Genomic DNA, 14,126 nt, shown 5'->3' on the forward strand with positions numbered 1-14,126 from the left:
TTGTAATATGTATAATAAGCATCATTTAGTATCACTACTGAGAATTTAACAAACATAAAAACATGACGTAGATAGGTTTGCAGTTTTCAAGGTGTATATTTAAATGTCATCTATTACACACATGAAGATAAAGTTGTGAACACCGTCTGAATATCTATTATCAGAATCATTATAACTGTGTTATAACTGCTGCTGTGTAAAGGGAATACTGCTGCTAACAAGAACCTGATGTGTTTAAAGTGTTTACACCAAATGTTATTGACCTTTAGTTCATATAGCAGGACTTTCAAAATAAAAGTGCACAATACACTACTTTTGAATTCATTATTGAACTTTGTGCATAACAATGAGATTAAACATTGTAATCGTTGCCCAGCACTAGTTTTTACTCTTAAAAGGACTTTATTCTCTGAAGCCTCACATTTCTTCAGTGATTATTTTTTGTGACTTTGGAGACGAGACGCTTTAAAGAGACTCCTCTGGTGATGGTTCTCACATTCTACTCATGAAACTGATTTATTCTTCATTTAAAGTCCTCTAAAGTCTAAACGTCCTGAAGTCAGAGCAGGAAGTAAAGTAGTTTAACTGATGAACCTCGATGTACATAAATAATCTCTGTAAACTCAACGCGTCTGCAGAAGAAGAAACGTCTCAACGAGGGAAACTGCTTTTATTCACAAAGAAGACATGTTTCTGTGTTTCTACAGATTATTATAACAGAAAGAAAAGACGCATCGAGACCTTTACCGACACCAGAGGAACCTTTCAGAATAAAATCCTCGGTGGTGAAACTCCGCAGGTCAGAGTCTGTTTGTTGTGGTTCGTAAACGCAGAAGATTCACAGAAACCTGGTGTGAAGAAGAGAAGACGAGTCTCTGGAGAAGGAATGATGAGACGTCCTCTCTACTTCCCCAGCAACAGACTGAAAGAAACACAGAAAATCATCAGAAACATTGTATTCTACATGAGTGTGAGAGTGAGAGAGTGAGTGAGAGAGAGAGTGAGAGAGTGAGAGTGAGTACTTGCTTCTTTTCTGTTTTTAATGACTGTCTTCATCATAACTGTTGTTCTGCACTGAAGTCATGTTCTAGTCATGATGGTTCTGGCTCATAGAGGAGCAGGACTTTTATTTTGTAGAGAAAAACAGAGCAGAAACCACCCTAAACTGTTTGTTTAGAGGTTTAAAGAAACACTTTGAAACCACTCGTATGTCTGTAAAGTCAATATGAAGCTACAGCCAGCTGGTTAGCTTAGCATAAAGACTGGAAACAGAGGGAAACTACTAGCCTGGTTGGAGTCTAAAGGTAACAAACATGCTAGCAGCCAGAGACACAGGACGGTTATACTGCAGAGGAAGAGAGGGAGGGTTGAACTCTAACAGCAGACACATTAACACATCAACAGGACTCACTTGAAGTTGTCCTTGTCCTGCAGGTTGAGCACCAGGCTGTCAGCGCTCAGGTAGATCTTGTTCTGGGACTGCGCCACCTGCAGGTGAAACAACACACAGAGTCGAGTGTGAGGAGAGGAAACGCAGGTGAAGCTGCTCGGCCTGAAGGCCTCAGAGAGCTGCTGCTGAGCACAAAGAGCTGTGAGAGAGCTGCACACTGAGCCGATTCACAGCCAGCGGAGCGCTGCTGAGGCCGGGACATGCGGGGGACAAAATGCGGGGGACACGACACGTGGGGGACAACATGCGGGAGACACGACACGTGGGGGACAAAATGCGGGGGACACGACACGCGGGGGACACGACACGCGGGGGACACGACACGCGGGGGACACGACACGCGGGGGACCACCAGATGACGCGACGGCTCAAACCTGATAAAGACTTAAAGTTAAAAAGTCTTATTTCTAAATAAACAGTTCGATGAGCTTTTGTCTGATAAACTACATTTATTATAACTTTAATGGAACTAAAAGCATCTTTAAGGCCTAAAACCAACAACACGACTGGTTGATAAAAAGACAAAGAGGTCAAATGTCAGAAGAAGATGAAGCTTTAAGTTTCCACTGACTTCTTCTTTAGACTTCATGTTCATGTGGCGCCACCTGGTGGACTCAATGAGCTGCAGCTGGTCCCCAAAACCAAGGCTCTGGACCCGTTTGGGGACCACTGGGGGTCTTCGGGGGGCCGAGAGACGCCGGCCTGCTTAAACTTAGACGCTCTAGTCAATAACACGAGAGGAGACGCGGCGGCGTGACGGAGACGTTTTAAAGACTCGTGTACTGGTTATGCGGTGATGGTTCCTGTTCTCACTGCACATTAATCTGTAATAACGTGCATTATTAGACTCCAGAGGTCTGACTCAGTTAGTCTGGTTTGTTACACGCGTTCACTCGTTGAGCTGCAGCAGCTCAGGAGGAAGCGTCAGCGTTCTTCTAGAAGCTCAGTTATAGTTATGAACTGATGCATTTGATGAGGACACGATGTAAACACCACCAGCTTGGACTCGTGCTTCCTCAGCTGCAGACTCTTCTTACCGTCTTGGCGATGTTCTGCGCCGCCCGGATCTTCCGGAGCTTCAGGTAACCCGGGTTCTTCGTCACGGCCTGACCCAGCTACACACACACACACACACACACACACACGGTTAGTGTGTTCACAGAGAATAATAAGTGTTACACACCCAACAACAGGGAGCGTGAGCGGATGAGCCGGTCTGTCTGAAGAAACAAACTCAAACATGAAGATGAAGATGATGAAGAGGAGGATCAAAGGCTTGCAGGCGCGTCGCCGCTCTAAGCTTTAATGTTCTCACGCTGACAGGTGGAGGTAATGAGTGAAGTGTTCCTGCACTCAATAGAACAAATAGTTCCTTTAACTAGAACCACGGCTCTGGGTCTGTAGAGCTGCAGCCTTCTGCTGCTGCAAACACCTCGAGGCCTCAACAACAACAACAACAACAACAACAACAACAGGTTTGTATTTCAGCTGGAGACACATTCTAATATCTCAGGCTTTACATGTTTTATTTCTCTGCTCTATTGAGTATTTTAAAAGTTATTTGTTTGTCGAACTAACAGACACGAGTTCAGACTCTTGAATCTGCGTCATGATGAAGTTATTTCTGCTTCTCTTGAATCTGTTTCTTGAGATTAAATCAGATGAACGTGTGAAACAGCTGCAGTTAACCAGCAGACGTGTCTGATAGAAACAGAGTTAATGTGTTTATGATGATGATATTTATCAGATACTCAGAGGGGTTACTTCAGTAAAAGTATTCAAAATATACTTTAAGTACCAAAACTTAAAGTAGTCATTCTGCAGAATGACTACTTTAAAATATTATACTCATCATTATATTATAGTTATTGATTCATGTGTTCATCACTGTGATGCTGCAGCTGGTGAAGATCATTTAAACTTTGATTATATAAACTACTTAATAAAACATCTTCGTGTATTAGTTAAATTATATTACGTGTTGAGAATCTAGAACTCGTATCAGATAAAAGTAGAACATCTTCCTCTGAGACGTCTAAAGAGAAGTTTAAAGTCAAATGTACCAAATAGTACTGAAGTACTAGAATAAATGTACTTACACACAAAACCCTGAAGACAAGTGAAATGTTTCTGTACTTCTAACAGAGTAGTACTCCTACTAGTACACACACGAGTACTCGTGAGCTCACCATCTTTGCAGCCTCAGCTTCTCCTTCAGCCTGGATGATCTTGTGCCGTTGGTCCTGTTTGGCCTTCTCTACGTAAAACTGAGCTCGCTGCGCCTCCTGCTGGGCTGGAGGGGAACCACACACACACACACACACACACACACACACACACACACACACACACACACACACACGTTATTTTAAAGATTTTATAACTTCTTGTGTTGCTGCTCAAGACGAGAATAATAAAGAAACGATTATTCTCTTAATTAAACGTCTTTCTTTCCTCACAAAAGAATCAAGAGTATCAATAGAACCCTAATAAACTACTTTATTACCTTCATACAAACCCTGTAGAGAAACAAGTATTAAATGTGTTATAAAGAAACAAAGGTTGAATATAAACTATTTGATTTATCTGATAGATATTTACTCACATGTAGATTTATAAGACTTCCTGTTTCTAAAGCGTCTAAAACTAATTAGTCTCCACGGCGAGGATAATCTGAAACTTAAATAATAATAATAGTCGTCCTGATGACGGTCAGCTGATCGTCATCAGGACGGTCAGCTGTCGGTGGACTTCCTGCCTCTACTCACCGACTTGCTTGGCCTCCACGGCGGCCGTGTACTCTCTGCTGAAGCTCAGCTCGGTGATCGCCACGTCGTCCAGGATGATGTTGAAGTCCTTCGCTCGCTCAAACAGCTCTCTGCGGATCAGCAGGGACACCTGGAGGACAAACAGGAAGTCACATGATCAGCAGGGACAGCTGGAGGACAAACAGGAAGTCACATGATCAGCAGGGACACCTGGAGGACAAACAGGAAGTCAAATGATCAGCAGGGACACCTGGAGGACAAACAGGAAGTCACATGATCAGCAGGGACACCTGGAGGACAAACAGGAAGTCACATGATCAGCAGGGACACCTGGAGGACAAACAGGAAGTCAAATGATCAGCAGGGACACCTGGAGGACAAACAGGAAGTCACATGATCAGCAGGGACAGCTGGAGGACAAACAGGAAGTCACATGATCAGCAGGGACAGCTGGAGGACAAACAGGAAGTCACATGATCAGCAGGGACAGCTGGAGGACAAACAGGAAGTCACATGATCAGCAGGGACAGCTGGAGGACAAACAGGAAGTCACATGATCAGCAGGGACAGCTGGAGGACAAACAGGAAGTCACATGATCAGCAGGGACACCTGGAGGACAAGCAGGAAGTCACATGATCAGCAGGGACAGCTGGAGGACAAACAGGAAGTCACATGATCAGCAGGGACAGCTGGAGGACAAACAGGAAGTCACATGATCAGCAGGGACACCTGGAGGACAAACAGGAAGTCACATGATCAGCAGGGACACCTGGAGGACAAGCAGGAAGTCACATGATCAGCAGGGACACCTGGAGGACAAACAGGAAGTCACATGATCAACTATTCTGATCTCATCAAACCTGAAGCTCTTCCACCAAAGAAGAAATGCAACATCGACCAATAAGACGGTTTCTCTTCTTTAAGACGATGTCAACGTACTACGATGTCATTTGAGCTGGTTTTTATTCTTTGGATTTTCTCCAAAAAAAACTGTCCAACAAAACTCACTTCACATTTACACAATAAAAAAAAATTAATATATATATATATATATATATATAAATAAAAGTCCTGCTCCTCTATGGAAACAGAACCATCATGACTAGAAGTAGATTCTCCTCGTTCACTTCCTGTAGTTCAGTCAAAGTTCCTCTGATTTGATGTCACATGACTGTTGGTCTCAGGGTTGTAAAGCAGTGCGTAATAAAGTACATGTATATAAAATAGAAACAGACGAGGTAGAAGTGTACCTGCGCTCTCTGCGTGATGAGCTGAGAGGCGTTGAACTTGGCCACCACGCTCTTCAGCACCTCGTTGACGATGGACGGCAGGACGCGCTCGTCGTAGTCTTTGCCCAGCTGCTGGTAGAGGATGGGCAGGTTGGACGCCAGCGGCCGAGACAGAACCCTCAGAGAGATGTTCACCATCTGCAGGTCTGACGGGGAGACAGAGCTCAATGTGTTAATCACACACACACGAGGGGTAAACACTGCCCCCTAGTGTCAAAGAGCTGAAGGTCACGTTGGATGTTTACTTGTTTCTCATTTTAAAAACACTTTTAACACGTTTCATGTTTGTTTTACACACACACACACACACACACACACACACACACACACACACACACACACACACACACACACACACACACACACACACACACACACACACACACACACACACACACACACACACACACACACACACACACACACACACACACACACACACACACCTCTACGATCTTCATCCTGAACACCGTCGTTCATTTTAATCCTGCAAATAAAATAATGAATCACTTTGAAAAAGGACCAAAACAGTTGTTAAATCTAGTGTGTTTTATTTACTCATATCTACAGTTTGCTTTCATCTTTTTGTTTAAATGTCTTTTGAATTAAACAAAAGAACATATTTTAACCAAAAGTATTTAAATCCTTTAAATCAATTGAGCAGCTCTTTACTATTTGGTTACTACTTTGGTTTATCTGAGAGTTAGAAGTTGAACAGCCTGATGTCACAACAATATCTTCTATCTTTATATCTATAAATGAGTTTGATGAACATGTTTAGAACAGTTTAGATGAAATGGAGGAGACGTTATCAAAGCTTTTTGAAATGAGCTCCTTCTGACCAGCCAGGCAGCCATTTTGGAAGTGATGTCATTGTTACACAAATGACCTCACTGTCACATGACCTCACTGTCACACACATGACCTCAGCAGGACGTAGGGAGACACGTTCATCTTAAAAAAAATATCTTCTTTCTCACTTCACACCTGAATTTACACCTTCAGGACAATTCACAGTTATAAAATGAAGAACTTTATTTTAAGATGTGTAACCGGGAAAAAGCCATAAACCAACCTTTGTTTTTCTAATTTTAATTATCTGTAAACTCTATTAAACTACTTTATTACCTTCATACAAACCCTGTTAAGATACAAGTCCAGTATTAAATGTGTTATAAAGAAACAAAGGTTGGAGATCCTGTAAACTATTTGATTTAGCTGATAAATGTTTCAGACCTGCAAACTCATGAGGTGACGAGCCCGAAACCCTGTGGGGGGGGGTGTTCTGGTGTACTCTGAGAAGAAAATTAAGTGATAAGACATTTACTTTAAGCAAAAAAACTAATTTATTATTCAGTTATTAATCACTTTCAGCTCTAATATTAATATTAACCTTTATTTAGACAAAATCCATTGAGACGAGGTCTCATTTTCAAAAGTTTTGGTCAAATAAAAACACAGACAGCAAGAGTAGAGAGAACCATCGCCGTACAAATGAAGTGATTAGTTTCCATTGAACCCTGTTACTGTACGGCTTCATATTAACTTCCACTGTTACTGTACAGCTGGTAGAATTGTGGTCCATCTTCTATTTGCAATTAATATGCATTCAATCCAGTTCAATTATTTAAATGAAAATGATAATCTACTCTGGCTAAAGTAGTTTATCAAGAGTAAAATAATATCTGTGATCTATACACACCTCTGCATTAGCAACCCGCTGAAATGAAGGTACAGGCTCCTTAACCCTCTCAGTACTTCAGGGTTCTTGAGAGCAACGTGGGACTGTTGGTCCACTGGCTGTGGTCATCACAGTGAACAGTGTGATGAGAGGACATGTGAGCCCTTGTTGCTGTAGTTCATCTCATGGAGCAGAGGCTGCATGTAGCATACCCTGCCTTATCAATGTATTTAAAACACTGTGACAGCAGGAAGCTGTCTGTTTAGACCTCCACCTTTATCCAGACCCAGCTCCACCTTTATCCAGGCCCAGCTCCACCTTTATCCAGGCCCAGCTCCACCTTTATCCAGGCCCAGCTCCACCTTTATCCAGGCCCAGCTCCACCTTTATCCAGGCCCAGCTCCACCTTTATCCAGGCCCAGCTCCACCTTTATCCAGGCCCAGCTCCACCTTTATCCAGGCCCAGCTCCTTCACATCTCAGCCCTGCTTCAAGCTGCGCTACAACCAGCCTCCTCTCCCTGAAGCTCTCTGACCTCATCATCTCATCAGTATCTGGACCTCATCATCTCATCAGTATCTGGGCCTCATCATCTCATCAGTATCTGGGCCTCATCATCTCATCAGTATCTGGGCCTCATCATCTCATCAGTATCTGGGCCTCATCATCTCATCAGTATCTGGGCCTCATCATCTCATCAGTATCTGGGCCTCATCATCTCATCAGTATCTGGGCCTCATCATCTCATCAGTATCTGGGCCTCATCATCTCATCAGTATCTGGGCCTCATCATCTCATCAGTATCTGGGCCTCATCATCTCATCAGTATCTGGGCCTCATCATCTCATCAGTATCTGGGCCTCATCATCTCATCAGTATCTGGGCCTCATCATCTCATCAGTATCTGGGCCTCATCATCTCATCAGTATCTGGGCCTCATCATCTCATCAGTATCTGGGCCTCATCATCTCATCAGTATCTGGGCCTCATCATCTCATCAGTATCTGGGCCTCATCATCTCATCAGTATCTGGGCCTCATCATCTCATCAGTATCTGGGCCTCATCATCTCATCAGTATCTGGGCCTCATCATCTCATCAGTATCTGGGCCTCATCATCTCATCAGTATCTGGGCCTCATCATCTCATCAGTATCTGGGCCTCATCATCTCATCAGTATCTGGGCCTCATCATCTCATCAGTATCTGGGCCTCATCATCTCATCAGTATCTGGGCCTCATCATCTCATCAGTATCTGGGCCTCATCATCTCATCAGTATCTGGGCCTCATCATCTCATCAGTATCTGGGCCTCATCATCTCATCAGTATCTGGACCTCATCATCTCATCAGTATCTGGGCCTCATCATCTCATCAGTATCTGGGCCTCATGTTTCGTGGTCATGAAAGTTATTCTGACCACGAAATCATCCTCATTCTACTTTGAGTTAAAACAAACAACCTGCAACCAGATGCGCCGGTGTTCCGGTTTAACGTTAACGAGTGACCGTGTGAACTGAACCGGAACATGGGGGGGGGGGGGGGGGGGCTGCATGTTTCATCACGTTACGTTTTTTCCTTCTAAATCGTGATAATGACGAATGTTAACAGTCGATAAAGTTCCACATGCAGTGGACGTTAACTTAACCCAGCAAGTCTGAACGGTAACGGAACATAACGGAACTTAAACTGTAACGGAGGGAAATGAAGACGCTGTAGACATCTGAACGCTGATTGGCCAAGACTCCACACATCAAAGATGTTCTATTGTGAAGATCACGACATCACATTTTATCTCACTCCAATCTGAGAAACGCTGGCTGGCCAGTTGACACCCCCCCGAAAAAAAAAACCTCTACGGATCTACACGATTCACGTGGATGATATATTTTGATTCAAAACGGTGAATTTCACCGAAAAGTGACAAGTTTGCAGGTATGATATTTACTCTAATGTAGATTTGTTTTTAAGACTTCCTGTTTTTAAAACATCAATAAATTAGATGTCCTATGTAAAATACTTAAACATGTAAATAGTGTTTAATCAGTGAACTATCTGTGAGAGTCACGTTTAAAAAGCTCTGATCAAACACAGCGACCGCTGTAAACACGAGTTTATGGTCTCAAAGCTTCATGTGTTAAAGCTGCATTCTCTCTAGTGTCCAGCAGGGGGCGACTCCTCTGGTTGTATAGAAGTCTATGAGAAAATGACTCTACTTCTCTCTTGATTTATTACCTCAGTAAACATTGTAAACATGAGTTTATGGTCTCAATCTCTAGTTTCAAGTCTTCTTCAACACAGCATGATGTTCATTTAGTACATTATGGTCCATTTAGAGTCAGACAGACCATAAAGCAGGGGATGCTTTAGGGCGGGGCTACACGGTGATTGACAGGTCTATATGTTTGAGAGTCTGACCTTTGCTTCCGGTGAGGGAGGAGATCTTCCTGGGTCTGGCTCTGATGTCGTAGATGACGGGATACTGGATCCAGGGAATCCTGAAGACAACGACACGAGTTATAAACGAGCAATACGACTCGTTTATGAATCCATTCATTCTTCTCAATCCAAGTTCTTCCTGCAAACTTTCTACATTTGATTATGTTTTTTTGCTTGTTTCTGCATTTATAAGATTTCTGTGACGAGCAAATAAAAATAAATACGTAGAAGAAAACAAAATAGATTTTAATGTTGTGAATAGTTTTTCTAAATGTAGGCGTTGCAATGATGAGCAGAATATTTGACTTCCTAAACTACTAATGATTTTCCATTTATCAACATTTTACTGATTTAATTAATTTAAACGACTCGTTTCACTCCCAAATAAATCTAATTGACTATTTAATTGTAGTTTATTGATATAAAGCAGCACAAGACAAACAGAAGGTTTGAATATTAAAGTGAAAACTGTGTCGACATGTCGCATAAAAACAAATATCCTGAGTGTATAGAGAGAGAGAAGTGGAGTAATCTACATGATTCTAGATCAGGGGTCACCAACCTTTTAGAAACTGAGCTACTTGAAGGGTACCGAGCAGTACGAAGGGCGACTTGTTTGATACAAACCTCCTGAATAACAAAGCTGCACAGATCACCTTTAATAATAATAATAATAATAATAATAATAATATGTGTGGAGAGACCGTTTGATCACATGTCAATGTTAATTATTCCTCACAATAATTATTAACAATGATTTGATTATTTTAACATGATGGTAGAAACAGATATATTTAAACATTTATTTCTGTTCTTCTGTTTCAACATTTGAAGGTCAGAGGTATCACATCTCTGATGTTTTAGTAAATATATTTCTTGACAGTTTTGTATGAATAAGCACATTTGTAGCATTTGGTTCAAAATCACACCTGTTATATTTTTGTAAAAATGATCACTTCTAACATTTTCTATGAAATCATTAACTGTCATATCTTCACATCATGTCTCGTTGGTACTAACCACCACTTTTGTAACATTTTTGAACAAATCACGATCAACAAATCAACTCTGTCCCATGTTTATACAAATCATCAGTTATGAATATCCTGTGTTGTTTGGCTTTGGAGCGGATGACATTTATGATCTTCAGACAGGAGTCATCACGTGATCAAAGCCGGTTACTTTTGCACACAGCGCCTGCTGGTGAATGATGCAGTGGTAATGTAGACATTTGGGGAAGTCTGGGTCACCTTTACATTGCGTAATGAAGCCTGCATGCCGGCCCGTCATGGCTGTTGTCACCGACACCATTTCTAATGGTACCTTTTTCTCCACGAAGAAACTAGTAAACAGTCTGGTCTATAGCAGAGGGGGGATCCAACCCTCCGAGGCGCGCGAGTATCTTCGGCCGCCCGCGTTCAAACCTCTAGTCTGGGCCTTTTCTTTCTTGCCTCACCTCTACCCCGCCACCCAAGAGTTGTTGCCCCGCGGCCTGTTCCGAGGACTGACGGACCTGACTACGTGGTGCGCTCGCGGCGCGCGTCCGGCGCCAACGGGAAGCGCCCGGCATTCGGAACCTGAAAACCCAGTGCGGTACGTCAGCCTCTTCCTGGCTGTCCGCCGTGCGCCTCTGGGTCCCAACTCTCTTACGACAAGAAATATTGTCATTTTAAAAACATTCATGCAAGCATTTTTGATTAAAAATGAACAGCAGCTAAAATGTTTAGACGGAGCTCCATGGTGACTCGTGCTATTTTTAGAACATGTCTTGCGGGCGACTCACGTGGTCCCTGCGGGCGACCAGATGCCCGCGGGCACCGTGTTGGCTACCTCTGCTCTAGAGCATATCATCAGAGGAGATCATGCTTGCAATCAAAAATCAACATCACAATTTGAAGCTTTGATTTGTTGCTTTTTCTGATGAAAGCGTTCTTCACACACGATGTGTTCAAAGACCGTCGGAAAGATGAAAATCTGACAATAATGACTTAATAATAGCTTCCGGCTCTGATAAACGGTGAAGTGTTTCATAGAAAACATGCTTTTTAATTGTGTTCAATTGTGAAACACGAATAACAGACTGCAGCTCGCTCAGTAAGACCACGCCACCGTCCCAGCTTTTATTTTGAAAGTTAAAGGGTGTCATTGAGTCGACATCATTGGTCGATATCCGCCCCAGATGTTCTGTAAGCCTCTTCATGTGTTAGTTGAGACTCCTCCTACCTGAAGTGGAGTCCCTCAGAGAGGACGGTGTCCATCTGCATCCCTCCAAACCTGTTGAAGACGATCGCTCTCTGTCCTCCTTCAACTACAGGACACACAGACGCATCACGACCAGTTCAATAATACTACAACACATCTGCACATTTGTGTTTTCTTCAAGGTTCTCTCAAATTCCTTAAAGGAGAGACACTACAGGAGAATAGAGTAATACATATATCTAACAGTTGTCACCATGAAACTAGATGTTGTCAAACGTCTAGTGAGTGACAGGTGTAAATGATATTTATGGGACATTATGCATGATTAATAAGCTAAAGTACTACCTGTGTATGTTGCCTCCTTGACTCCATAGGCCAGAGCTCCAGCTCCCAGCAGCAGCTTCAGACCCACTCCGGCTCCTCGAGATCCAGCTGACATCCGGGACGCTATCTGACGAAGCTGCTGCAGAAAACCCTGAAAACACACAAAGACCGGGAGACTCAGACTCATAGACCGGGAGACTCAGACTCATAGACCGGGAGACTCAGACTCATAGACCGGGAGACTCAGACTCATAGACCGGGAGACTCAGACTCATAGACCGGGAGACTCAGACTCATAGACCGGGAGACTCAGACTCATAGACCAAATATTGACAAATGAGTAAACACAGGAGGAAGGAGAGGCAGGTTAGGAAAGAGATGAGGAGGAGGAAGGAGAAGGAGGAAGAAGAGGAGAAGAAGGATAGGAGGAAGGACAAGAGGAGGAAGGAGAAGAGGAGTACTGCCAGGACTAAATGTTGACCAATGAGGAAACACTTAATAAAGTAGACATGACACAGAGCGACCTTCGGTAACCATGTTGAAGGTTGACACCTCATCAACTACTATGCAGGGACTGAGACCGGTGCAGGAAAGAGGAAGAGGGTGAGGAGGAGGGATGTGTGCTGAATTAAAGAAGATATTCTGTTATTCTATAATGATGTTAATACAACTATAAGAGAGGACAGTAATTAGATTTATACTAGGAAACTGGCGTCTACGAATCCTACGAATGAATGGCTTCATATTCCTGCTAAGAAGAAGTTACATGTTAGCCAACCAACATTTATTAACTTTAAAACGTCCATCAGATAGAGAGAGACAGACATAGAGAGAGACAGAAAGAGACAGACAGACACAGATCTTTATTTATCTTTCCATCTTTAATGTCTTCTTCTCTGACCTGAATCTGAGTCTGAGTCTGAACTAAGCTAACGTTACTGTAACGGTGAGCTAGCTTTAAAGCTAACGTTAGCTTACATCACATAAGCCTGACTCACGTGTGTGACGCGCTGTTCTAAGAATGTCAATAATGTCACGAGCCAGCGTGCAAAAGAGCGGGAAACAGCAGAGCGGTTGAACCGAAGTGAAGGCAGAAATTGTGCCGTGAGTTAATATTAACGCTACTTACTGCGGGATCTTTACTCGCCATGCTCGTCCTCTCTCTTCAGCCAGCTAGGAAAAACAGGTGAAGAAGAAGAGTGGCAAGGTCACGCGTGATGACGCACTTCCGTGGGCGCGGGGCAACATGGGAAATGTAGGATTTCCCCGATGTTGTTTGTAGTTTGACAATACAGTTTTTTAAATAAAATAAAGTAAAATGAAATGAAATAAAATAAATAATGGATGAAAAGTTGGTATTTTTATCATATTTGTAATCAAAATTCTTGTTTTTAGAAAAAAAATCAAATTTATTATTCATTTTTTTATTATTTAGATTTTTGAAGTCAGAATTGTATTCACGGGCTTCCATACTTTTGGACTTCGGTTCTCTCTCAGTTGCAGTTGCCTCTGTCGGCCGACGGTGAAGTTATAGGTTGCAAGGTTTTGCTCTCTCTCGCGCTGCTCGCTGATTGGCTCGCAGCTCAGTTCCTCTTGAGGAAATCAACTCCTTTTATAGTTAACGCAGCGGCCGCGCGCGGCTGTTTTCCGGGTTCACACTCACTCAGCATGTAGAGGAGGCGGACCGGCCAGGAGGGAGACACCTGGACCACCGACACACACACACACACACACACACACGGGATCGATCCGAGGATATCGATCAGCGATCAGTGAAGGTGAGGAGCGGGGCGGAGGGGGGGGTAGTCCTCTATGGGTGGAACCTGGTCTAGGATCAGACCTCTAGGGGTGGATCCCGGTCTAGGATCAGACATGTCAGGTCCTGCAGACTTCTGCTGCTGCAGACTCAGGAACCAACTCTGACTTCAAGCGTCAACTCTTTATTCCGTTTATTATAATAATAATACTAATAATAA

The 14,126-nt window shown here is 43.1% G+C and overlaps 2 protein-coding genes across 4 annotated transcripts in view; one reads left to right on the forward strand and one right to left on the reverse strand.

The window, feature by feature from the left end:
• Positions 1-653: 653 nt before the first annotated feature.
• Positions 654-13,408, reverse strand: phb2a (prohibitin 2a). Of its 2 annotated transcripts, none has more exons than XM_076098520.1 (10): positions 13,280-13,408; positions 12,172-12,301; positions 11,849-11,933; positions 9,605-9,684; positions 5,470-5,654; positions 4,219-4,348; positions 3,640-3,743; positions 2,488-2,565; positions 1,412-1,488; positions 654-922 (listed from the first exon to the last, which is right to left on the reverse strand). In XM_076098520.1, the coding sequence occupies exons 1-10, from the start codon at positions 13,298-13,300 to the stop codon at positions 904-906; spliced, it is 909 nt and encodes a 302-aa protein (XP_075954635.1). In that variant the 5' UTR covers positions 13,301-13,408; the 3' UTR covers positions 654-903. The 2 variants fall into 2 exon arrangements, with proteins under 2 accessions (XP_075954635.1, XP_075954636.1); XM_076098521.1 differs by lacking the exon at positions 654-922 and adding an exon at positions 1,063-1,123.
• Positions 13,409-13,778: 370 nt separating this feature from the next.
• Positions 13,779-14,126, forward strand: part of LOC142956776 (CYFIP-related Rac1 interactor B-like) — a 10,283-nt gene continuing 9,935 nt past the window's right edge. The window contains exon 1 of one of the 2 annotated variants that reach the window (XM_076098517.1): positions 13,779-13,928. The gene's annotated coding sequence lies outside the window, so the exon portion shown is untranslated. Of the gene's footprint in view, positions 13,929-14,041 lie in introns of those variants that run through there. The other variant, XM_076098518.1, reaches the window with a different exon arrangement.

Source organism: Anarhichas minor, unplaced genomic scaffold, assembly GCF_050575085.1.
Source record: "Anarhichas minor isolate MPS153535 unplaced genomic scaffold, ASM5057508v1 ptg000024l, whole genome shotgun sequence".
NCBI lineage: Eukaryota > Metazoa > Chordata > Actinopteri > Perciformes > Anarhichadidae > Anarhichas > Anarhichas minor.